Raw genomic sequence first — 25,502 nt, 5'->3', positions numbered from 1 at the left:
TGTTGGTTCTTTTCACGCTAGATTGTTTCTTTGCTGCTTAACCCATATAATAATTGGAGGTCATTCCCACAGCTTGGCAATTTGTTTTGTTGTTTAGCACTTTAGTTAGTTCCAAAAACCAGTGCCATTCTGGATGAATGAATTTCTTAAACTGGCAAAACAAAATGGTGGTTTAGCTTGCTATTTCAGCTTAGTTCTGAACTGCAACTGTAAAGAAGTGTTGGGCTATGAACAAAGAGTGGGTAAAATTCACATTGCTCTCTGAAAGATAAAAAAAACCCCTGACACACACTGTATTTGTCATAGTTATAAGCATGACATTGAGTTGTTCTCATTTTCATACATGTGATGAATTAGGAAGATAAAAATTAAGCTTTTCAGGTTTTTTTTATTTAATTGTGCTTTTAAAAACAATACAAGAATGTGCTATAGGTAGTGGGGCATGTAGGTATCTAGGAAGATAGTTTTAAACTCTTTAAAACTGGCCTAAGGCTAGAATTATATTACAAGATTATTCTTTGGTTCTTAAAACAGGAATCAAAAAAAAGTATGCATGAAGTGCATTGTCTGTATGTAGTATGTGATCGGTTTTATCCCTCTAATTACTTTACCTCTAATGTAATTTTGTACTTCTCAACTCTAAATCTACAGTGTGATTGAATTTTTTCCCTTGATGTTTTGTTCACATTGGTAGTTGTGCTTGCATATCATCCCACGAGCACAGAGTGTTTCTAGTTGACTTTGCAATACTGCAAAAATATGATCCTGAGAAAAATGATGGTAAGACCAGAGTCCTGTCCACTGGACTATGTTGTGTTAGTGATTCTTCCCAGGAATATTAACTAGGGATGGAGTAAACTGTAACGCAGTTTCAAACATTTGTTGTGATCTTTCTGTCTAATGGCTCCCTGCTGTTTGGCTATTTGAAAAGTACAGAATGGAGCTGGGACAACAACATTCAGATTGTTCTGACCTGACCCTTGCTTTTGCCTCACTTCACATCACAATGAGAAGAGTCATGAGCTTGTTTTGAAAGACCTTCTTCCTACCAGGGATAGAGCACCTGAAGCGGAGTGAGAGCAACTGAACAGACCCCTGTGAGGCTGGGGAAGCTAGCATGACTCCATATATAAGTGGAAAAAAAGAGGCTCTGCCAGAGGGCAGTTCAGAGCCTTAAGGTTTTGCTGTGACCTGCCTTCTAGAGGAGCCTGTGTCTCCAGGGGAGGATACAAAACTGAAGATTCATATGCAGGAATTCACTAAGCTAGATTTTGCCTTTGAGCGCCCTTCTGCTGGCCCACTTTCCCCTCCCTGCTCTGTCCATTTTCTCTAGTTTTTCAAACACTTCACATGTTTAGTGGAAGTTACAGTCAATGGACACTTGAACCTGAAGTCGTCTTTTCCCTTATTTAATAATTTTCTTTGAAAGTGCTTTCCCAGATGTCTGTGAAATGACAATTTTTTTCGTTGCTTACACTAGCACAACCTACCTGTGAGGGAAATCAGTTTCAGTGTCAAACTGATGGCGAATGTATTCCACAATCATGGGTTTGTGATGATGAGGAAGACTGTGAAGATGGCTCAGATGAGCATCAACAGTGTCGTAAGTATTTAAGTTCTAATGTTACACCAGCTTTGTGAAATAAGGTAATTCACATAGCAGCATATTGAGAACATACAGAAACAAGTCTGCTGTAAGTGCAGCTTTTACCAGAAGAGTCTCTCTAAAGTAGTTTCTAGAGATGAAATAATCTGAAATAGATAAAATACAGAAAATATGTCCAAAAAGACATCTCCAGGTCTTGAAATCTGAAAATTACTGATGTTTCAGTTAATTAAAAGGATAAGAAAAGAAGAAAAATATACAGTGCACATTAGTTTTATAGTTGATACAAAACTTAGTTGTTCCAAAATTGGTGAAATATTCATAATAGTCAGATGTCCAAATGCTGCCTCAGTCACAGAAAAAGCTGCTTTATTCATTGCATAATGAAATTCACACTGGCATATCAGAACTATATATATTAAAAAGTTAATTTCTTTCTAGAAAGTTTTGAAATTTATATGTATACAAAACGGAGGAATTATCAGTCAGTTGAAGTAAACATTGCTAAAGATTCTTGTACTGCCTTCAGTGATGCTATTTAATGGCATTATTATTTAAAATGACCAGAGCTGTTCTTTCTTATGTTCAGATAGGAGGAATACCAAAAGTCCCGGTATGGGGTGAAAGTCTAGTCTTTTGATATCATTTGGACAGCTTAAACTTAGAACATAATTCCTATTAGTATTTCACTTTAATATGCTAAACAGTATATTAATTGTGTTCAAATTGCTATTTTAAACTAAAGTGTTTGATGTTCTCTGTGTATTTTAGAGAAAAGAAATCATTTAACAGCCTAACTGCCATAGCCATAGGCTCTTTCTTTTTCAGTATTGATAGCAAGTTAATTACTGATAATAATAAAATGTTACTCTGATTTTCAAATTTCGTGACTAAGCAGTATAAGGACTACATACAGTAAAGTACATGCTGACATGATGAACAGTGAACTGAGATGATTATTGCACCAAATTATGTTTTATGCGTTATTGCATAAGACTGGAAGAACAGGTGTTGTAGTGTTCTAAAGAACCGATTTCCTGCTACTTCTAGTATTAAAGTTACTTCAAGTGATGAGGATAAGATTAATTTATTTTCCTTTTGATTCTGTGTAGAAGTTTTGGATAACTTCTTTAAACTGAACAGCTCTGGACCTACTCACTAACTCCGTTGATTCTGGGGAGGTTTGCAGGTTTAAGTTTTGGAAGGATTTTTCTCACAGACTTGGTTTGTGCTTTCATATCTCAATACTTGTTCACACTGATGATGGAAAAATTGGAGCTAAGGTTAAGTGTCTTTTGCTGCTCTCTTTCTCTAAGAAGGTGTCAGCACAACTCGTTGTTTTAACTAAGGAATCTGTAGATACAAAATGTGAAATGAGCAACAGCTCTGAGTTGACTTTTGAACTGGGTCACTAACATTGTTCTCCATGAACTAGTTAATCCTGAGTGTTACTAACTATACAGTGGCGTTGTGCTGCTGCTGCTGTTTTTGAGCCATGTCCTGGTATTTGTCCTTATAAAGTGACTTTTTATCTCTGTGCTTGGGAATCCTGGAGGAGCTTTTCTTTCTTGAAATGTTAGAAATTTTTCCTGAGAAAAATGGCTGACAGCTCTGGAAGGCACACATCCAGAATTAAAACAAATTTGTTTTACTTTACTGTCTTGCTCTTGTTTTTCCTCATGACACTAGTATCCCAGTAGCTGATCTTACTTTGGAAGCACTGCTGACAGAAGAAGAAATAGAGAGCCCCTGTAAAGCAGCAGATCAGATACCAGCATATAGACTGGGGTGGTGTTGAGATATAGCATGAGTTTGAAAGAAACAAATGTGCAGGTGGCAGAGGGGAGGAAAAGTTAGCAATAACTTTGCCCTTCGGCTATATCGTCACAGACTGAATTAATTTGCCTAAGAACAGAGAGTTAAATTTAGCTGTAGTGGAATCAAAGTGGAATTGCATGGTTTTATGTGGTTGCCTTTCACTGACACAGCTGTCACGAGAAGAGACATAATGAATGTAAAATACTCCTGACTGCTGAGGTCCTGGCTGTGTTAGAAAGCAGTGCCTTCAGCAGTTACCTCCAGCTCTGCTGTGTTTACATTGTGGCATTCTAGTTGACCAAATAACTTAGTTACTGACAGATTTTGCCCAAGTAAACAAAGTAATAGAGAAAGCTTTAAAACAGTGAGAATTGGTAATTTAATCTTTTAGGCAGAACAATTATAGGGAGGTAATTTTTAAGCTAGCGGTCAACCCCTTTAGTGAAGAAAAGCAGCGACCTTGCACACTACAAAAGGCCTCAGAGTTATGTTATCTGCCATGTGTTTGACAAGTGTGCTTTAATCTCCTTGAGTACACAAAGGTACAGGAGTCTTATGCTAATTTTTGTGAGAAGGATGGAGTAGTTAGAGGAAGAGGGGAAATATTTTTATGCATTAAAAAAATTTTGATTGATGGAAAAGACTGATTGAATGCCCATTTCTTGCAGCGGGAAGGACATGCTCAAGTCAGCAGTTCACATGTTCAAATGGACAGTGTATCCCGAGTGCATACTGGTGCGATCGAGTAAAGGACTGCACTGATGGAACAGATGAAAGAGTTTGCCGTGAGTCTTAACTCTTAGCACTAGATCTGGTTTCATCTCATCTCTCAGTGGCATTTTAATAAATTTGTAAGATTAAAGGGCTTGTTGATGGACAGGATGACCACAATATGCTGCTTGTTACAAGAGTTTCATTTCAGATTCTTTTGTGTATTAGAGCTGATGTTCTGATACAGATCCATTATTGCAGAACTCAAATGCAAACTGCCACCATAGGATCAAGGATTCTTGTTTGTCGTTGTCTGAAAGATAATTAATATTGCATTGGAAAAAAGCAACCATGTTTAAATGTCTTAAAGCCTTGGGAGACTCAGGGCTAACTTTGCCAAATTTTTTCATATTCTTTTTGCATACTCCTTATGAAATCTGTGGTAACTATAACCTGTATAGAAAAGAAGAATTTGACCCCAAATCACTTCTCTGAGGGACTCTGACCCTTTCAAAAGCATTTGTATTCTAGACTTCAGTTTCCTGTGGAGATGAAGCAGCATTGGGTCATATTGTATTCAGATACACTGTTTATATTGCGCCAGCAAAATGCAGATGCACAAGTCGGTTTTTTTTCAGTCTAACTTCCCCAGAGCTGAGGTTGTCTGTCTGGTGACAGCATCCCTAGATCCTGGCCTACGTTGAATACTGATGGAAAGGACAGCTGGCCACAGAATAGAGGCCACATTTTTCAGAGATGTTTTTGCCTAATACCTACACAATAGTGTGTGACAGCATGTCTGTTCATTGTTAGTATTAAGGAAAAGCTTTACGCATGTCATGAGTGTCATGGAACATTAGAGCTGCTATTCCAGCTGTTAGAACTTAGTGTGTCTTTGGGAAAAAGACATAACTGTACACTTTCCTCAGAACCAGACCTTGGGTGGGAGGTGGGGGAAGAGGCTGCGATGCTAAGGAATGGATAAAGAAGCAAGAAATAAAAAGTTGTTAATGACTGGACTTAGAGGATAAAAGGGCATATGCACATGGTGTGTAAAGGAAAACCAGCATATTACACGGTCAGCCAACTGCTAGTGCGTTTTATCCCTGACTCATAAATGGCCAAAATCTATGCTCTGTGGAATGAAAGGTGATTTAGAACTATATGGTACTCTGGAATAAAAGGTTTCTGAGACAGCCAGCTTGGAACTTTTCCATGTGATAGACCCACAGTCAGTTCTGAAGTCACCAACACAAATGGCTAGAAGCCAAGATCCAAAGTACCCCATATTGTTACTGGAAGAATATCTTCTGTAGTTTGGCATTTTTTCTATTAAAATTAGAGGAAGAAAAGAGATTGGTAACTTAATTTAGCAAATCTGTGACACATTAACAAAAAGATCCTGAAGAAAATATACTTGTTTAAAAAATGCATTATCTGTGAATTAAAAAAGAGAAACTGCTCAGCACCTCTGAGAACTCTGTGAGCAGTCATTGAACACAGTGTGAAGCAGCCAGATGAAATGGTGTGATGGTTATAATGCAGTAAATCTGTGGCAGACTGGGAGTGGAGTCCGAAAGACAATACTTGCAATTCTTTCTTCAGAACAGAAGCTGCCGTGATGTTTGATAATTGAAGTGCACTTTTTATTTCATGTTTAACATTCTCAACTAAGTGAATTGGAAAGGGGCCTCTAGATATCTTAACAGTAGTGCTCTACTGCTGTGTGGGAAACCCAGTCCTTGCGGCATCAGCCAGCAGGCCCCACGACTGTTGTGAAGGCAGCGTATTTAGCCCCAGGGAGAGGGACTGCCTCATATCATTCAACAGCCTCTACTTTGGTTTATTAGAATATGTGTTGACAGTCCCTCTAACACAGAAGAATGACTGTGACTTGGAACATTGAAAGTAGGAGTGTTGGACTAGTTTAAAGAAATGTGATGATGCTGAAGACAAGACAATCAAGAAGAATGTGGTGACAAGACCCTTCCAGAAAAGCTGTTTACTTTTATTGCCTCTCTGTCTTTGCAAGGCCTGGAACTTTAAAAGAAGCCACAAGATAAAATTAATAATTTGGTGATTTTATGATTAACTATACAGTAGGCATTAGTGTAAGTGTTAGATTTTACTGTTTTGAAGCAGATTCTAATACTTGCTTTGAATACTGATTTTTCACACTGTTTAATCCATTTCCTTTTCCACACTATCTGATCTAAACAATTATAAGAGGAATATAATTATTTTGGCCTTTTCCTTTGTTGTTTTTCCTTAGTTAATTTACACTAAAAGGCTTCATAAATGAAAATGAAACTTCCATGAACAATGAAAGAAAAGCTATTTAGAATTGATTCTGTTATTTCTCGGAGCATGACAGAATGCAAACTTAATCACATCCATTTACTTATGCCTTGCACTCACTGATCTGTCTGGAAGCAGGTTTAGATTGTAAAGAAGATAAAGTTTTGTTGCTGAATAAGTTACATTATTTAAGACACTAGTCAAATGCAAAATGTCACCATTATGAAGTAACTCGGCAATTAAACATGTAAAGAAATAGAACAAAGGAATTTAAAGTCTTAGTCCATTTTACTGCTAATGGGATTAACAGCAAGGGAAAACTACCCATGCAGAGGCTAAGATAAACATCAGAACAATGTTTCAGCTACAGGTCATGTAATTAGTGCTTTGAAGCCATTTTAATTTTGTAAAATCGTGGTATTTTATTTTCTTTAAGTATATATGTATGTCAGGTTGTTTTCCAAGGGATTTTAAATAGTCAGCAGCTGGCAAATATTTTCATTTTAAAACTTTAGAAATGTAGAATGAAATGGCAGACTATGTGGTGTAGCAAATACTTTTTGGGAGTAAGCAGCCAACACTGGTGTCATTTTGCTGTGTCACATATTTTATTTCTTTGACTTAAAAGTGAAATTCTCTCTCCTGCCTCAGCTTCATAGATGAAAAATGAAAATCCCAGCCATGTCCATTTTGCTTTGCTGTGACTGACAGAATAACCTTCCTGGATACAGTTCTGGCAGCTGAGCACTGCACGGAGGCCATGAGGGAGAACGGGGAAGTATTTTAAAGACCTGTTGTTTGAGGCTGACGGGCTGAATGCAGGCGCAGGAACTCTGGATTTTTGATTCTAATTTTGATGTTGAGTTGCTGCCATGGATCAGCTGCCTAACCTGTTAATCCCTGCCTCTTGTTTGCTACACTAAATAGCTGTTGTGGTCAGGAAGTGGGCAGCCAGGTCTGGGATGCATTTGTGGACATCAGGGTGAAAGTGAACAAAGATCAAAAACTGAAGTGATCATAAGGCATGTAGCCCAAGACGGAAGAAAAGGGCCGTGGTCAGAGGCTAATGTTCTTGATGGTGGACAAATTACGTGTAACAGCTACAGGACAAGGCAGAAGTTCAGGCTGGAGGAAATATCTGCACCAGGGAGAGTCTGGGACAGGGAAGAAACAAAACTGGAGCAAGGTAAGGAAGGCAGCCAAAAACTAGAGGCAGGGATCAAAATCAAGAATTAAGGCCAGGAATGAGGGTCTAGCCAGTCTGCCAGCTCTCAAAGCATCTGTGCTATTAATGCTACCTGACATTATGTAGCTCATAGGACTCATGGGCTTGGGGTAAGTCCTACTCCTGGTGTCTCTGATAGGGTATGAGCTGTCTTGTCTTGGAGATGATTTGCCCACTGTGAGGTGGTGACTCATGACAGTGAGTCAAAGGGTTTAAATTAATTTTGTTTTGTAAAATGTTTTGAAATTTTGCTGCAATAAAAGAATGACACTTAAAAATAGGAAATTGCCCCCCCCCCCCCCCCCCCCCCTTTTTTTTTTCTTTCTCCTTCTTATAATGTGGGTTAGGGTCACGGAAGGTTACACCTTCTGACTGTGACAGAAATCAGTGTGTGCTAAATCAAATACCAATTGCCGCTGTTTCCTGTTACTGTTTTTGTATGGATTTATTTCCAGCTTGCAGAACAAAAGTGTTAGGCAATGAGCAAAATAATGTAGGTTTAGCAATTGCTGTGACATAGCTTTCAAGCATCTTCCAAATGTGTATGTTGAAATATGCCATTTAAATGTGTTTGCAGCTGTTGCCCCAAACAGTTTATGGGTTACAAGGAGCAAGGTGCCTCATCTGTCATTTGTGCTGGTGTTTGCCAGTTGTTTATATTTTGCAACTGAAGTGCTGGCATACCACAGGGAGACAGATTGTGGACAAGTATTTGGCTAAGAAAAAGATGCCTCATAGGACCAGAATGTATAATGTAATAAAGATTTTTCCAGGCTGAGGACTTCACCAGGGTTGCTACAGGAGAGAAAGCTTTGATAGTTTCCCTTCTTCTAAGGCAGTTTAATATGAGCTTGAGAAAATCTTATTATGGACTAGATCCTTAGATTGCCTGGGCATTCTTGAAGAAAGAGGCAGTGCAAGGCAATGGGTTCAACTTCCCATTTGTTTGACATTCAATCCATCAGAAACAGTTTGGAACATTACTGGAGGTATTTCTGTGGGATATGAAGAAAGATGAGGAAAATTACAAAACTGTCCATTATAAATACCCTTAAAAGCTTTCCCACTTCAGTGCAGTTACGAAACAGATACCTCTTACTGTTCTTTTTCTTATATGTGCCCCATAATACCTATAGTACCCTTGTGCTGCCATAGCTATTTCCTGCTATGCCACAGAACTCCTGAAGGTTGCTCCCTGTGATGGCTTCTCTGCTTCCAGACAGGGAAGAAGCATTGATTCCACAGTGAGCATAAAACGTGGGCCCAGGTCAGGCCTGCCTTTCTTTATGGAGGCAGAGTTAAGACTTCAGAATCCACATTATTTCCGAAGCTTTATGAGTTGTTCATAAGCTTAACCCAAGCAAGAAATGGATGAGATGTCAGTGTTAGAAGGGAGTTTGTCTGATTGAGAAGTGGAGCTAAAGGATGCTAATCGTGTAGGGCATGTGTTGGCGTTGTCATTGCAGGCTTTTGGAATGGAAGGTCTGGGAACTAGCACCAGAAGGCCACAGGTAGAAACACTGTAGCTGGAACCCTGGTAATTGGGAACTACCATTCCCTGATTAGGAACTTACTCTTCCTACCTGCCAGCTGCGGACTTATATTACTTGCAGTGAAAATCATAGAATCCTGGAAAATGATTCATGAAAATGAATGAAATGTAAATGCATCAATCAGGGAGATAGTCTGGCTAGGCTTGTAGTGCTTGTCAATATAGCTGTTTATGCTCTCATATTAAGAACTTAACATTTAAAATAATGTAAGCCTATTCCATAGGTGACTGAATTTTTGTGGGAATGCGATGATATATAGAACAGCAGGAGCAAACAAAACAGTTTGCCACTGCCTGGAAAAATTGCAGCTTTGCCGAGTTCTGCTTGAGCAATTTTATAATCCATGTTTTGAATTCCAATACAGTGAATGAGAATGTGCCTAAGTGAGAGCCTACTGTACCTGCTTTATTAACGAGTATGCAAGTAAAATGGTAGAAGAATTCAAACTGAAAATCCAGAAGGAGTAAAATAAAATTTGGTTATTCTGTTTTTTGAGTTCATTTATCTGTCTGTATTTCCATATACAGGCAAAGGTTCACCAAATCTCACTTCTAAAAATACCAATTATTTGCTTTCATACTTGCTGTTTGCCTGAAATAAGTAACTTTTGTCTACATGGCAACGAACTAAACTAAGTTCATATTCTCCTGCTTCACTCTAGCACATGTACATGCTTAATTTGTTGGATAGTTCCACTGAGGTCACTGACTACTTGTATGCAGAAGTATTTTCAGAATTGGTTTTAGGTGGTTTGAAATAATCCCTTGTGTTGGCCTGTAGGTTATCTAGATAAGTAGAACAGCCAGAAACTGAAAAATCATTCACTCTACAGAATCTTTTTTGTTTTGGGAAGGGAAAAACACGTAATAAAAAAACAGAGGTCCAAAAGTTGATCATGGACTTGGAAGTTTAACATCCTTGGCTTAATTAGAACAAAATCATAAAAACCTGAAGTCTCTGAGTTTGAGAACTCATGACATTCTAAGAGGACCTAGGAACTGTAAATTTCAGGAACTCTGTTTCTGCCTAAGTGCTTTTATTCAGATTAGGAAAGTGTGAAACTAAGGTACAAGTAAATAAAATAAATGTTCACTTCTTGCTGTCCTTTCGTGTTGCATTGTTTTCTATCATATTGTAAACAGTTTGGGCTGCAAATCTTTTTGGGGTGTGGGAGGGTATCTCCCTTGTTTCTTGGGAAGTTTTGTAGCATCTGTCTAGAGGATATTCTTAAATATCTGTTGCAGGAGACAGTATACTGGATAAATTGATTGTTTGTCAGTAGTAGTATGGGAAGTTTTGTATTCCCTTTTTGTTTTCCTGTAAATCAAGATATTCTGTTGACACTGGATATATATGACTCATTATACTCTGCAGTCTAACATTCATGCTAATACTGAAGGATTTCTTATTGTAGACTATCCAAGATGTGAACAGTTGTCATGTGCAAATGGAGCATGTTTTAACGCAAGCCAGCGATGTGATGGCAAAGTTGATTGCAGAGATTCTTCTGATGAAGCTAATTGCAGTAAGTATCACATGCAGAGTGATCCCAAACAAATATGTATTTTAGACCTTCTTTTAAAGTTAAAGACAGTAGTTTTCTGACAGATTTTCTGTATGTCTTTCTGTGCCAAAATCTCTTTCAGCACATGGATGTACCAGTACACAGTTTCAGTGTGCTAATGGAGAATGCATTCCACGAGCCTTTATCTGTGACCATGATGATGACTGTGGAGATAGGAGTGATGAAAACTCTTGCAGTACGATGTTTTTTTGTTTGTTTTTCTTCCACTTTCTTTAACTGTTTTACTAAGAACTGGTTCAAGCAGATAATACAAAGTAGGTTGCTTGGCTATACAGCCATCAAAAGCTAGCCACTGTTCAACACGGACTTTTTTGTATGGAAAGAAGAAAATAGCAGTGCTAATATTATAGACTTTCTTCAGGTTGTTGTTACTGCTAAGTGCCTGGGTGTGTGCTTACTATTTGAGTTTGCTGGATTCAATGACAGTTTGCTTCTTAACACATACAATTTCACTTCTTCATGTCATCATTTTCTTCATTTCATAGAATCATCATAGAATAGTTTGGGTCGGAAGGGACCTTATAGATCATCTAGTTCCAACCCCCCTGCCATGGGCAGGGACACTTTCCACTAGACCAGGTTGCTCAAAGCCTCATCCAGCCCGGCCTTGACCACTGCCAGGAAGGGGGCATCCACAGCTTCTCTGGGCAACCTGTGCCAGTGCCTCACCACCCTCACAGTAAAGAATTTCTACCTAATATCTAATATAAACCTACCCTCTCTCAGTTAAAGCCATTACCCCTTGTCTTATCGCTACATGCCCTTGTAAAAAGTCCCTCTCCAGCTTTCTTGTAGGCCCCTTCAGGTACTGCAAGGCTGCTCTAAGGTCTCCCTGGAGCCTTCTCTTCTCCAGACTGAACAGCCCCAACTCTCTCAGCCTTTCCTCACAGAACAGGTGTTCCATCCCTCTGATCATTTTCATGGCCCTCCTCTGGACCTGCTCCAACAGGTCCATGTTTCTCGTGTGCTGAGGGCTCCAGAGCTGGATGCAGGACTCCAGGTGGGGTGTTATTTCAGCATGACCCAAAGATAATTTCTTTACTCTGAAATCTCAATTAAATACAGCATGCTATTGTTTTTTTTCCAAATTTGTTTGGCTCTTTTTTGCATTTTTATTTTCTGATAGATTGAATGGATCTTCTAGAATTATTCCCAGTGATTATAATGTACAATTTACAGACAAATAACTGTACAAATAGTTGGCCTTTAGATATTCACGTAAGGTATTTAATTGACTGTTCTGTTTCTGGAAATTTCTCGCTCCTTCATTTTTTTGTGATCAGGGTATTCCAAAGCATTGCGTCTCTAGCCAGAATCATCGCTGTATGTGAGCTTGTGTGAGCTCTATATTTAAAAAGGTCCCCAACTGATTATAGGATCTAAATTAGTTTTATATTATGCATTGCAGGATGGCCACATGTTGCCATTTAGTTGCTCTATCCTACCAAGAACCCCACACCAGTATGATGCCCCCCCCCCCCCCCCCCCGATATTTCTCTTTTATGTCTTTGGAAGTGTCTTCCTTTTCGAGGACCCACAAATGAACTCTTAGCAGGGAATACTTCCCAATCATGGATGGCTTTGACATAAATGTTCATTGGGTTTTTAAAACTGTTTCTCTTAGTACAAGGCATACACATATTTCACCTCTTGATGTCTTGAGTATCGTCTCCTTGTCATGTCCACCTTCAGGAACCATGCTAGTAAGGCGTCTTGTGTCTAGATGCACAGCTAACTGAGAAATTTAACCTTCTCTTTCATCTACATAAAGAGCCAGAGTGTTCTAAAATAAAGGTCATTCCTAAACCCAAGCAAACCAACAGTGTTTCTAATATATATAAGATGTGGAACTAACTCAGTTTTTCAGGAGAGATTATAAATGACTGTTCATCTATGAGAAAATGTTACTATTTCTAACCTTTTAGTCACTTAGAGTACTTTGATTTTCTCATGTTTCTTTCCTTAGCTTATGCAACTTGCAGAGGCAACTTCTTCACTTGCCCAAGTGGCCGTTGCATTCATCAGAGCTGGATATGTGATGGAGATGATGATTGTGAAGATAACGAAGATGAAAGAGGATGTGGTATATACTAATGCTAACTTCTAATGATGACATTTTCAAAGGAAGACTTCACTAAGCTAATACATTTTAATACTGTGAAAACCTTAGAATTCTATCTTCACCTGTTTCTTTTTTTTCTTATGCAATGTTTTTTACTGTTGTGTCTGTGAGAGTTTTATTGCTGTGATTCCAAGTATGATGCAAATGAAGTTTAGCATATAGCAATATCTTTTTTCTTTTACATCTTCTCTTACATCTCTTGGGTTTTTTTTTTCCTGTGGAGATTTTTAAGGTCATCTGTTAAGACACAGGAGTCTCCTAATAATCAAAATCAATTGGTTGAAAATGAAAATAACTTGTCTCCTGCCAAGATTTGTCATGTGAGAAACAGAAATTTTAATGAATGAAAGCGTGGGCTTTTTTCTCTTTCATTGGCCTTTTCTATGATGAACATTATGCTCTTCATCCAGACATCCTTTGCATGTTTTGAAACCACAAAATGAGAGTTCCATTTTCAGTTAGTCTGAAGCTAAATGGTTTTACTGTTTCTAACAACAGAAAGCTAAAATGATTCATGTGTCTGCACAAGTATTGTTTGCATCGCACTTTGAAGGTAAAAAAAAAAAAGCATGCCAGGGAAGTGTAGACGCTGTTTCTTCTATAGTCTTTCCCAGCTGTGTGCAAGAACCAGAAAGTGGATAATGAAGGTTAGAGATGCTTTGGGAAGGTGTTAGGGAAGAAATTCTAAGTATTATTTGAAACATGATCCTCAGTTATTCTTGTTTTTCTTTTCCATAGAAAGTGGTCGTCATGAATGCTACCCGGGAGAGTGGGCCTGCCCTGGGTCAGGGCGTTGCATTCCAATTGGGAAAGTGTGTGATGGGGCTGCAGACTGCCCTGCAGGAGAAGATGAAACTAACATCACTGCGCGCAGACACTGCAGTACGTATTAGAATCAAAAGCATACACGGAATAGCAGAAACATCAGCATTAGTATCTTTTTACATTCACTTTTTGTCTCCTAAACAACGCTGATGTTTTGGAAGCTCGCTATTTTTGTTGGGACTGCTTTGACCAGGGTATTTTACATTTTTAATTTCTAGGAAGAGGAAAGTGCCTATTAATAAAATCATGCCTTTTGGGAAAGGAGAGCAGTAAATATAATAGGAAATTAAACCTTATTGTAAAAAGCATCTCTTGCTTAGCTGTCTATTTGAGTCATAACATCAGACGTGGGCTGCAAAGCAAGGCCTTTAACAGAAGAAACTGAGAAAAAGCAAGAGCAAAAGGAAGGAGGTGGAAGTCAGCAACTGCTTTACAACCATAATTTGATCACCTGTCACTGAATTGTTTATTAGGTAGTAGTACAAGGAAAGGGAGAAGTGGTGAAGGAAAAAAGAAAAAAGAGAGAGAGAAGAAAAGGCTAAAGAAGAGTTTCTCCATGGACACAACCTGACCAATATATTCTAATATATTGGACTAATATACATATTCTTCTTAATATAATGTAGTAGGTTTTTTCCTGCATAAAAGAGTAAATGATGAGGTCACATGCCTATAGATGGAGCTGGAGGAGGTGTTGTTCACAAGTAGGTCTTGTGGAGCCAGAGAAAGGTATGGTGCATTGCAGATGGCTTCCTCTGTGCAGCTTTTTACATGGCATTTACTAGTGGTGGTTCACGTAACATTGATGCTTATCCTTTAACCCCATTCTGAAAACCTGTTATAACCAGTAGCTTACCTTCTCTCTTGCATTTCCTTGCCTGCATGTATATAAGCACATGCAATTTTGTGGAACTTCAGAGATAATTTCTTGTGTAGAGTTGTTTTAAGAAGCCGTTCCTGAAATTGTAGATGACTTATAAAGAAGACTATAGCTTTTTAACTGTTAGTAAGGCAAAAAGCTGTTCTGCTGGTAATATGTGTAATTGTATTTCTGAAGTATTTTATTTCCTTTTTAGACATATCACACTGTGCTGCTCTGAGTTGCCAGTATCGCTGTCATTCTTCTCCATCAGGAGGGATGTGTTATTGCCCTTCAGGATATATAATAAGTAGCAATGACAGTCGTACTTGTATTGGTAAGTGAAGTACAGTGATTGCAGATACATAGTACCTTCTTATAGCTTATTGGGAAAGTCTGGATTCATTGAATCATAGAATGCTTTGGGTTGGAAGGGACCTTAGGTGGATGTACTGGCAAATAGAAAATCTCAAGAGTCAGCAAAAGAATAAAAATTGAAGTAGTACAATGGCAGCATGGTGACACAGAAACAAACCGGAGAGATATCATAAAGATCTCTCAATAAGACTGTTAAAGACATAGTGAGAGCATGGTTATGTTTAAAAAGATATACTCTTGGATGGTGTTTTATTATGGAATTTTTTTACAAGTCTTAGTGATTAGATGAGGAGAATTTGTTTCTGCTCCAGGGATGTGTGGTGTTGTGTTGTATGCCTGGAAAAACGGTTAATGATATTGAAGTGTTTGGTACTTTTTGAAAGTGGCTGTATATGAAGACAGTAGAACATTGTACTTTAAAATGAAAAGGGTGCTTTGTATTTGCATTATGGAATGGCTGTATCCTCTGTGACATTTCAGTATAGACATTATTTACATGAAAATTAAGAATATTTGCAAGAATGTAAAGGTAAGTGAGGTATTTTGGTTTTGCCTTTCTATTCCGTAGCTGCTGTAACTTGGTAGCACAAACCCTTGATAGTACAAATGATTTATCTCAGTAACTGGAAATAGACTAACTTCAGAATCCTGAAGTTTAGCACTGGCTAATAAAAGAAATTGGGTAAATATCTCTTACGGGTTTTCCACCCAAGCTGTCGTGTTTGTGCTAATAAAAGTATTCCAGGTGCTCAGTCTCTGATAAGATTTCTGTATTTTTGAGAATACTGGGTGGCCTAGTGCTGTGTGAGCTGCAGTGACAGTGTGGTTGCTCTTCATAGAGAGAAGGAATCAATGCACTGACTCCAGGCACAAAATTTGCTCCATGCTTTCTTATGTAGGAAATACATGAAGGACACATTTGCAAAGCTGTTGCAGTCTCAGTGAGTCCTGTTGTTCTTTGACTGCCCTGTAAACCCAGCTATCTGATTCTGGCTTGTAAATCTGAGTCAGTGTATTTTGGTTTGCCGAGAGCTAGGCATGTATTTGTAGTGGGAGCAAGACTTGTCATAGGGGAATGGCTCACAGTCAGTAGTGTATAATTCCAGATCTTAGTTTAAATCAATATTATTGGTTTAAGCCCAGAAGAATGAAAGTATAGTATTAGTGAAATGTATTACTTTTTGAAGCCATAATATTCTCAATTTGTTTTCTCTTTGTTTGCTTCTGGCTCCCTATATAGTGAAGGTTTTTACACATATGGAAGCTGGAAAGCTACTGAGCACAACATTGTTTTCAGTACCAAAATGTACTATCTAGGAAATATTTCATTTTCACTTACGTGTTAGTAAATGCTTAAAACCAGAAGTTCCAGTAGGAAGAGTATTTGAGATCTCATTTTCTCCTTTTTTGGCTTAACAATAGACTTACCGGTTTCCAGCAATGTAATGTACTGATTCTACTCAGGTTTTCAAGTGAAAGAGGTGAGACTTTTAGTGTCAAAACCATGTGTTAAGTAGTGTCAGAAATCTCCAGGGCTTTAAATAACCACATATAGGATGAAACACCAGACAGTGTTCAGATCTGATTTGATTTTTTTTTTTAGAAAATCAGATTTTTAAAATCGTTGTTTTTGAAAGATGACTAGTTAGATATTTCACAATTTTTGAAGTAAAAGATTCTGCAGTTACCCTCAAAATTGCTTGTAGAGCACATCTGTGAGAACTTGCTGGGTCGTCCTAGCTGCAGACTCTACCTATATGGTATTTTGCATGCCAAAGTGAACTTCTTTGTACTTTTTGCTGTCTGGTTCTGGTGCACAGCCAGCTTTTAGTTGGAAATCAGACACCTGTTAACATGGTACCAAGTCTGAGCTAATAAACAGTGCCTTTTAGGAGGACTTATTAGTTTGAGTACTGCACTAACATAAAGGTAGGGTTCTCCTTCAGAGTGGGCTTAAATCCAGTCAAGTGTGTGTGTGTGCGCGTGCACGCAAAGTGTACAAATCTGTTACAGAATATGTCCATGCGGTATTCTTCCTGCATCCTGGAAAGTAGACAATGACATCTGTTCCAATTAATTTTCCTCTGCTCTTGACAGGTGTGGGGTTTTTTTTGGGAGGGGGAAGGGTGTGTGGGTAGGTCCCTGGGCAGCAAACGTCAGTTGTTTTGTTATCCAGAAATAGAAAATTGAAACATTGGTGAATAAAACATACAAAACCTCTTTTCCCATGCCACAGTTTTGTGAACAGATATAAAGCAAGCAGAGAGGATAAACCTGCAGGTTCCCAAATATAATGACATCCTTTTATACAAAGCAGTGTTTATAAATATGCCTTATTCACTTGACAGATTTTGATGACTGCAAAATGTGGGGTGTCTGTGATCAGCTGTGTGAAGATCGTGTAGGACATCACCAGTGCCACTGTGTGGAAGGTTATTTCCTAGAGCATCATCGGCATTGTCGGGCCAACACTTCAGGTTAGTGTGCAACAGTGCAAGTTTCTTGCTGTTGTTGGACTAATACAGCTGGATAAAATGGGGCAGTTGGCATGGCTATGCCATACAACTGTGTTTGATTTTGGCATAACTCCGGCCTTAAGGACTTAATGTCAGGACAGCATCCAGAACATTAGCAAATATCAAAGGACTCTGCATCTGTGGGCACCTGTAGGCTGGCAGAGCTGATGGCCCCATCAGGGCTGCTTCTGCTCAGAACAATGTCTTCTGGGCTCCAGTGCTTTCTCAGCGTTCCTCACTTCCACAGACTTGAGAGGTCATTGCCAGAGCCCTCCTTAACTGACAAATCATGCTCCTATGAGAGGCACTTTCCTGATCCGCTCTCTGTAGAACCCAGTGGGATCAAGAAATTGGGAAACCTCATTTTTTTTAGGACTGTGACATGCAAGAAGATGATGCTGAATGGTGAGCTCAGACACTTGCCAGTGAGAGAAACCATGCTCCTGGCTTCTAATGTCCTGGAGTCTGAACTCTGCAAGAATGCTTGCCTCACACAGAGTGTGGTTCCCCATCAACAGTAGGCAGCTGCTCCTGGTTGTACACCTCCTAGTCTATTCTGAAAGCAGGCCTTGGGAAGGCCTTCTTTGTGGAGATGTAATAGCTTAACAGGCTTTTGTGTGAGGCAGGTGTTCCTGCCTGCAGGAACGCAATGGGAATGGGAGTCCCTGCTTGGCATAGCTGATTAGCAGGCTTGCTTCTTAGGAAAGCATGAACTGCCCAGTTCCCTCCCCCTTCCTTCTTTCTTCAGCCATGTCTGCAGAGTAGTCACCATCTCGCAGTTTTCTAAGTATGTCCTCAAAAAATAGGGAGGGTTTTTGAGCTAATGAAATATATTTGACTGTATTAAGACATGCGTATGCCAGCACTGGGAAAGATTGTTCTGTTTCCAGAAAATTTCCGTATCTTTCACAGGAAGCTTTCCATTCAAATTAGTGTGACTTTTGGACCAGTGAGTAGTTTAAGTGTTGATTTTCTATCTTATTAACGGGGGAATTTCATACCTGCTCTAAATCCGTTTTCCTGGATTCATTTTTGCTTTAATTGGGGAGGGTTTTATATGTAGGGTGAATAGGATTTGGGCTTAAATATATTCTTGTCAGACTTATACCAAGCCTTTCAACAGGCATCTACTTTGAAAGTGAACTTTCCTTCAAAGACTTGCTGGAATCTCTCTTCTATTGTAAGATACAGCAAAGGTTTTCTGATGAAATGAGAGAATGAAGAAGGTGGATAGGATAGAGCAGTACATAAAAAGATAAGAAACATGGCTTGCCTGCTAGAATCAAGGAATATTTGAATCTCATGGGGCAGAAAAATCTTAAAGTTTATACTTTGATTAAGAGAGCTAAAGCAAGGAAATAGAAAAGTAGTAGTAATCTTTTGCAGTTTAGATGCACAGGGGTTTTGTATAAGTTTCACCTGGTAGGGCTTTAGATACATATTCCTGCCTGGTTTGCTCCAAGTCTAGAAATCGAAGGCAAATCAAAGCAAGTTAGTACATGCGTAAAGACATTTATACAGATTGTAGTCTGAGCATCTATTTACACCTGTGTGTCCAGTGTGTGTGAATCACTATCTATATATTTCAATGCCCCTTTGCGAAATAGCTTGCCTGCAGAGGAGTCATGTATTTGTCACCCCTGCTTTCAGCTGGTGTTGCATCAATTATTTTTTCCAATGGCCGTGATTTACTGATTGGAGATCTTCATGGAAGAAGTTTTCGTACTTTGGTGCAGTCACAGAATCGTGGGGTTGCAGTTGGAGTGGACTTTCACTTTTACCTTCACAGAATCTTTTGGACTGATACAGTGCAAGATAAGGTGGGTAGAAATTTCAGAAAGAATATATTTTTGTGTATGTGGAAGTAGAGAACTGCAAGAGGCAGAGTGTGTTGATAGGCTTTCATTTTTGAGAGCAGAAGCTGGCTGTATTTTTGTTTTCTAACAAAAAAGCTCCTTGAAATGTTTTATGTTAATGGCTGCATTTTTCCAGCTATACTATTACATGTGACATATTAAACAAAGAATACTATTATATGGGAATGTCTTGAGCAACTTTTAATTTTACTCGAGATGGAGTCCAAAAAACTAATTAAGAGAAATAGTAGACATTCTTTCAAAACTGAAAAAATTTTTCTTGGTAATTTTTTGAAACATGATCATTTAAAATGTAAAAGCTGTGTGCCTTCCAAGATGATAAAAATCAGATTTCTTCGTATACTTCAAATGGCTCTGTAATTGAGCTTGGATAACAAATATTGACAGTATTTTGTGTAATGAGCCAGTATTTTCTTACCTTTTTTTTAAGAGGAAATATTTTAGCTTCAAGAAACAGTAAAAGAGTAATTTTTAAAAGCAGTCTGGAGATCCATGTGAAAGTTGGACTTCACCCTTGTTCTTTTTGTCTGTGCACAACTTACTGAAATAAAAAAAGTCCTAGGTCAAATGCTGACACTCCACAATCTTCATCCCCATGTTGATTGTCATGCAGAGTGAAGGAGAATCCATGGCCTGTCTCCTGCTGACAGAACGTATGGATCAATTTGGTGTCACTGCTGTTATTCTGAACCTACACATAAGCTGTAAACGATAGTTTCTACTACAGTACCACACTGGTTCTGTTAGAAAGCACACTGTAAAGCTGTTAAGTAGGACAGGATTTGCATGCACAATTTTTGACTTGTTCACAATTCTGGCATTTTAATTTTCACTACAATGGGTTCCCATTAATGCAATTGCATTGACAACGGCTGAATTAAGTCAGGGTCAAATTTTAACTTCCACGAGACAGGAGATTTGTGTTATCTCTGTAAAAGGTATACACAATAGATAATATGGTTTTTTTCACTGCACACCCCAGATGGCCAGGACTGCCTTTTCATCAGTCCCAATATAGTTAAATCCTAATTAATTAGTTAGGATTAATTAATCTAACTAAATCCTAGCTAGAATACCCTGGTGAAAACAATGACATTAAGAATTTTCTTATATGAAGCATATTTCCACCTGATGTCTTAAAATAAAAGTATTATTAAGTGATTAATTTTGGGATTTTTTTTGTTTTAGATTAAGATGTAAAGTAAACCATAAAATTGTGGGTTGTGTTCTGCATCATCTTTATCTCATTTAGTGTACTGCCTGATAACCTAATGCCCATAAGCTCTTCCATCAACAAGGTTTCCAAAGAACAGAATAGACAGTTAAATTGTTTGTTTCATTATTGTTACCTAGACCTGTACAATATTTAAAATGATACAACTATTTTAGCTCTTATTTTTCTTGCATATATTTACTCGTGGTAATCTATATTTTCATTTAAATACATTCCAGACCTCATGCTGTTGTTCCAAAAAAGTGGTAATGATTCCTAGCTTTTCACATTACCCAGTGGTATGATCAGATGATTACTGCATATATAAAATTATTGTGTTTGTACTGTCTGTTTCATGTAGCTCTGAGCTTGCTTGTAAGATAACAACATTATTTCTTCTTGAGCACGATGCTGTTAAAATTATCCTTAAATAAAGGAGAACAGAAGCAATGCTGAGCCTTCTCCTTTCTGTCAGGACAGAGAGCTTTCCCTTTCTTCACTTGGCAATTTCTCCTTAGCCGTTGGTGCAGTAAGAGCTCCCCCTTTTGTTTCTGGTCACTGAAGACAGTTTTGCTAAAACAGAAACAGAATCATTAAGGATGAAAACGTTCATTTGTTTTCAATTAATGAAAATACTGGTTATGCTAGATTCCAGGAAAGCAAGAAAGCAAGATGCACTTTCCTCATCTGTCTTTTTTTTTTTTTAATCCAGCAGTTTGTCACATTTGGTAAAGCACAAGGCTGTTTTTGTCTGTTACCTTGTCCATTTTGCAGAAATGCTAGTTGAAGGCAAGCTTCCTGTAGTTTTTATATTGTTTTCCAAATTTTTTGCAAAAAACTCTAAGCTAAGGAATAGCTTAGTGGGTAACTTGGTTGTATCTAGTGGCCAGCTGTGGATCTGTGCTCAGTGTGATGATAAAGGACAAGTGCCATGTGTCTTGTGATTAGCAAAACATCATGTGGGCACTGACAATATTTGTATTGTTTTCAGGTTTTTTCTATTAATATTGATGGCTCTGGTTTCCAAGAAGTTTTAAATGTTTCAGTTGACACACCTGAAAATCTAGCAGTGGATTGGGTTAACAATAAACTATATGTGGTCGAGACCAGTGTGAACAGAATAGATATGGTTAACTTGGATGGAACAAACCGTGTAACTCTTATTGCTGAAAATCTTGGAAATCCTAGAGGAATAGCACTTGATCCAACTGTAGGGTAAGTGATATATGTCAGGTAATGGTAAAAGATGTCAGAAATTCCTTTCTTCACATATGAAAGGAGGAGAAGTAAGAAATAGCTAGGGTGGTTGTTTTAGAATCAGATATAAAATGTTTTAAACACTTACATTCTATCCTAATCTGTTCTACACCTTAAATTGTCATGAGAGGGCTGTGCAGTGCTTTTATTCCCAATGTGCGGAATCTGTTTTATGACTAGAGTTGTGTGTGCTTGAGGAGCTCTGAAAACAGGGGAAATGTGGAATTGCCCTGCAGTAGAGTAGAAGTTATCCTGAAAGATTGCTGTTGTGATACTATCCACAGACCTCCTACTATCTGAAATAAAGTGGTGGAGTGAAGCCAGGGGAGCTAGTGTCTCCCAACCCAACAGGCTTCAAAAATATATGTGAGCCATGAAAACTTGGATCCTCAGAGAATGGGAAGAAGAATTTCATGCAACTTGTAGTGATGGGTGCTGCTTTTGTGATGCATCTATTTGTTGCCTGCTTCTTTCTGGTAGTACACTTAGAGTCTGTATTTTACTAAGGAAACTCAGTATTTCTGAGGTCTTTTGGGTGAAAGCGTGTTTCTTTCTAGATTCATTCTATAAAAGAAAATGCAAATTGCTTCTTGGGCAGGAAGTATAAACTGTCTTTTCATAGTATGCCAGCTGATAATCAAGCTCTGTCCTGAAAGGGTGCTGGTTTTAAATTCCATGTAAAATGTAATATTTTTTCAGTAAAATCTCAAGGAAAGATGGGAATTCTGCCTTTTTTTTTTTTTTTTTTCCTTTATAGTTATTTGTTTTTCTCAAACTGGGATAGTCTGTCTGGTGATCCTAAAGTGGAAAGGACCTTCATGGATGGCACAAACCGTCAGGATTTGATAAAAACAAAATTAGGCTGGCCTGCTGGAATAACTCTGGATATTGTATCAAAGAGACTTTACTGGGTTGACAGCCGGTTTGATTACATTGAGACTGTAACTTATGATGGGCTTCAAAGGTAGGAGAAATATTATTCCTTGGAGGTTACAGATACACTGATTATTTTGTATGTAGTTCAAAGAAAGATTTGTCTAACAAAATGAGATACAGAAAGGATGAAAATTACAACATAATGAATGTGAAGCACCTCGATAGCTTTGGTGCCATAATATTTCTAGACAATCTTTAATTCCTCCATCATTCTTTGTCCTTTTTCTACCTTGAATACCTATTGCACTTCTTTCATAATGTAGTTTTTGTAGTCCACCACTGCAGTACACTTTCTATAGCGTATGCTTTTCATTATTTTTGAATTATATACATTGTCTTCTATCATAATTTCTTTGCATCTTTTTTTCATGAATGAATTTATTTGAAATATTCCACTCCAAAGCACCACTTTGTGTAATGGGTATTAAGTGCTCTTCTTACATTTTATAAATCTTTGCTGCCAGAAATTAGGTCATCACTCACCCTATTATGATGCTGGGGAAACTGTATCACAGCATGCAAGAAAGGAGTCCTTGAGTTTTTGCGAGTCTGCATCTTATAGTATAGTGTTTAGAAGCCTGCTTACCTCTGTATCTGTGATTAGTCTCTGTTACTCAAGCACAAGAAAAAAATTGTCCGTTTTGGCATACCTCCTACATATTGATGTGAAAAACAGTCCTCTGCTCATTTGACAGGTTTATTGCTCAATGTATTTTTTCACTTACAAAATTATAAAAGTAATGCTGGTATCTTTGCTCCTTTATCATGGTTTAATAAAACAAGAATGAGTTTAGTAAAATTGCTGGTTTTTGGAGATAAAAACTTATCACTCACAGCAACACCAAAAATCTTGTAGATGTGAAAGTGGGCAAGAGGCAATGGCATAGTCTACAAAGAATGTTAAAATACAGCTTGCTGTCCACTTGTGTCACAGCTTGCATGCCTACAGCATGAACCTAAATCACCTGGGAAGCTGTTCGAGTAGAATTAATCTGATTTTGTAGACCTTCCTTCATAGCTCCATGAAAATAATATTTCAGTGTTATTGTTAGGTATTGTGTGAGGACTTAAAGGTCTCTCTTTTTCTGGATAAATATTAGGAGATAAATATTGTCATAATATCTTGCATAGAATAGATACAATTTATTAGCATTTGATTTCCTTTGGTTTTGCATGGGTGATTAGTTCAAGCTAAAGAAAGGTTTTTTGTTTTGTTTTTTTTGCACTGCACACATAGAATTTTATTTTTGGCCAGTCACTGTTGCAGCCATAATTTTTTTTACATTCAAGATTTCTTGAATATTTCAAATTGCTACAGATGTCTTTGATTTCTTCTGTTTGACCCCTTTCTCTAATTTTCTCTCAGTAATTATTAATATTTTCCTCCATTTTTGAGTTTTTGTGTTCAGTCACTGTGTTTTCTTGGAAATTGCTAACATTTTTGATTGCTCTGTTTTCACTCCGGTATCATTTATGTTTATGTACCGTCTATGTTTAGGTTCATCTCTTCAGTTCATTTGACCTTTTTCATTTGTACTTTGGCAGCTTCTATGTAGAAGCAAAAGCTAGTGAATGAATTAATAATCCTTCTGTTAAAAAAGTTATTTTCTAGATAATATTTTGTAAATAATTTTAAAACCATCTTTATAACAGGAGAACGATAGCTCATGGAGGCTCACTGATTCCTCATCCATATGGAATCACTTTGTTTGAACACAATGTTTATTTCACTGATTGGACCAAAATGGCAGTGGTGAAAGCTAACAAGTTTTCAGAATCTAACCCTCAAGTGATCTACCAGTCTTCACTGAGGCCTTATGGAGTGACAGTTTACCATGCTGCCAGGCAGCCATATGGTAAGACAGTAAGTAGATTGTTAAGGGAGATTTAGGAACTATCTTACCAAAAGTTGGTAAAAGTTATGAGACTCTTATTTTGCTGTAAAGAACTAATAATTGTGATATATAAATTTGTATTGTAAAACTGGTCTGGTTTTTATCACACAGTGGTTTCATCCAGCTCCTGTAGCTAATGAGCTGTCAAATGCAACATTAAGGGTGGGGGAACTTATTAAAGGTATTGATATTTCGAAGCGTCAAGCTTGTGCTTATGAGCAGTATTGGTGTTTGGGACTTTTTTTCCTCAACACTGCAATGAGGGTGCAGTTGGAAAAGGCTACCAGTATGAACAAATTCTGTGAAAAAGAATTCCGAGGTAGATCTATACGCAGAAAACTAAAGCCCAAATTATGGCCTCAATGCTGCGTGCTGAGTATCTCTGTACAGAGCTGAATACTTTTAACGCCGGTTAGCTCTGGTGTGATTTTGGTGTATTCCACGGTTGAACTGGGGGTGTATGATTTCCATGTGATGTAATTCCCAGAGTTGATATGATTTACTGTGGAAGTTGAGAAAAATCCTGAAAAATCAAGATAATGATGCCATTAGGTTAATAGATGAAGTTATAATTGTATCTGTGTTATTTTCCAGTAAGAAATCCTTGTGGAAGTAATAATGGGGGATGTGAACAGATCTGTGTTCTCAGCCATAAAACAGATAATGATGGACTAGGTTATCGCTGTAGATGTATACTGGGCTTTGATCTACATGTAGATGGACGACATTGTGTTGGTAAGAAAATGCCTCATGATTGTTGGAAATAGTACTGTTCCAGTAGCTCTAGAGCTATTTCTAAAACATCTTTACTCAGTAGCTTTGTGGGTT

General features: G+C 38.0%; 1 protein-coding gene across 1 annotated transcript in view; it reads left to right on the top strand.

Moving 5' to 3' along the window:
- The window catches only part of LRP2 (LDL receptor related protein 2), a 130,967-nt gene that overhangs the window by 19,760 nt on the left and 85,705 nt on the right, over positions 1 to 25,502 (top strand). Inside the window, exons 3-15 of the mRNA XM_075430425.1 lie at positions 1,481 to 1,603; positions 4,093 to 4,209; positions 10,626 to 10,736; positions 10,858 to 10,971; positions 12,763 to 12,879; positions 13,657 to 13,800; positions 14,820 to 14,939; positions 17,329 to 17,457; positions 19,147 to 19,316; positions 21,578 to 21,801; positions 22,601 to 22,807; positions 24,433 to 24,635; positions 25,269 to 25,409. Coding sequence (XP_075286540.1) covers positions 1,481 to 1,603; positions 4,093 to 4,209; positions 10,626 to 10,736; positions 10,858 to 10,971; positions 12,763 to 12,879; positions 13,657 to 13,800; positions 14,820 to 14,939; positions 17,329 to 17,457; positions 19,147 to 19,316; positions 21,578 to 21,801; positions 22,601 to 22,807; positions 24,433 to 24,635; positions 25,269 to 25,409 — 1,920 coding nt within the window. The remainder of the gene's footprint in view (positions 1 to 1,480; positions 1,604 to 4,092; positions 4,210 to 10,625; positions 10,737 to 10,857; positions 10,972 to 12,762; positions 12,880 to 13,656; positions 13,801 to 14,819; positions 14,940 to 17,328; positions 17,458 to 19,146; positions 19,317 to 21,577; positions 21,802 to 22,600; positions 22,808 to 24,432; positions 24,636 to 25,268; positions 25,410 to 25,502) is intronic.

The sequence above is a fragment of the Opisthocomus hoazin genome, chromosome 9, assembly GCF_030867145.1.
Source record: "Opisthocomus hoazin isolate bOpiHoa1 chromosome 9, bOpiHoa1.hap1, whole genome shotgun sequence".
NCBI classification, from domain to species: Eukaryota; Metazoa; Chordata; class Aves; order Opisthocomiformes; family Opisthocomidae; genus Opisthocomus; species Opisthocomus hoazin.
Note: the sequence above shows the minus strand (reverse complement) of the source record. Positions and strands in the feature narration are given on the sequence as shown.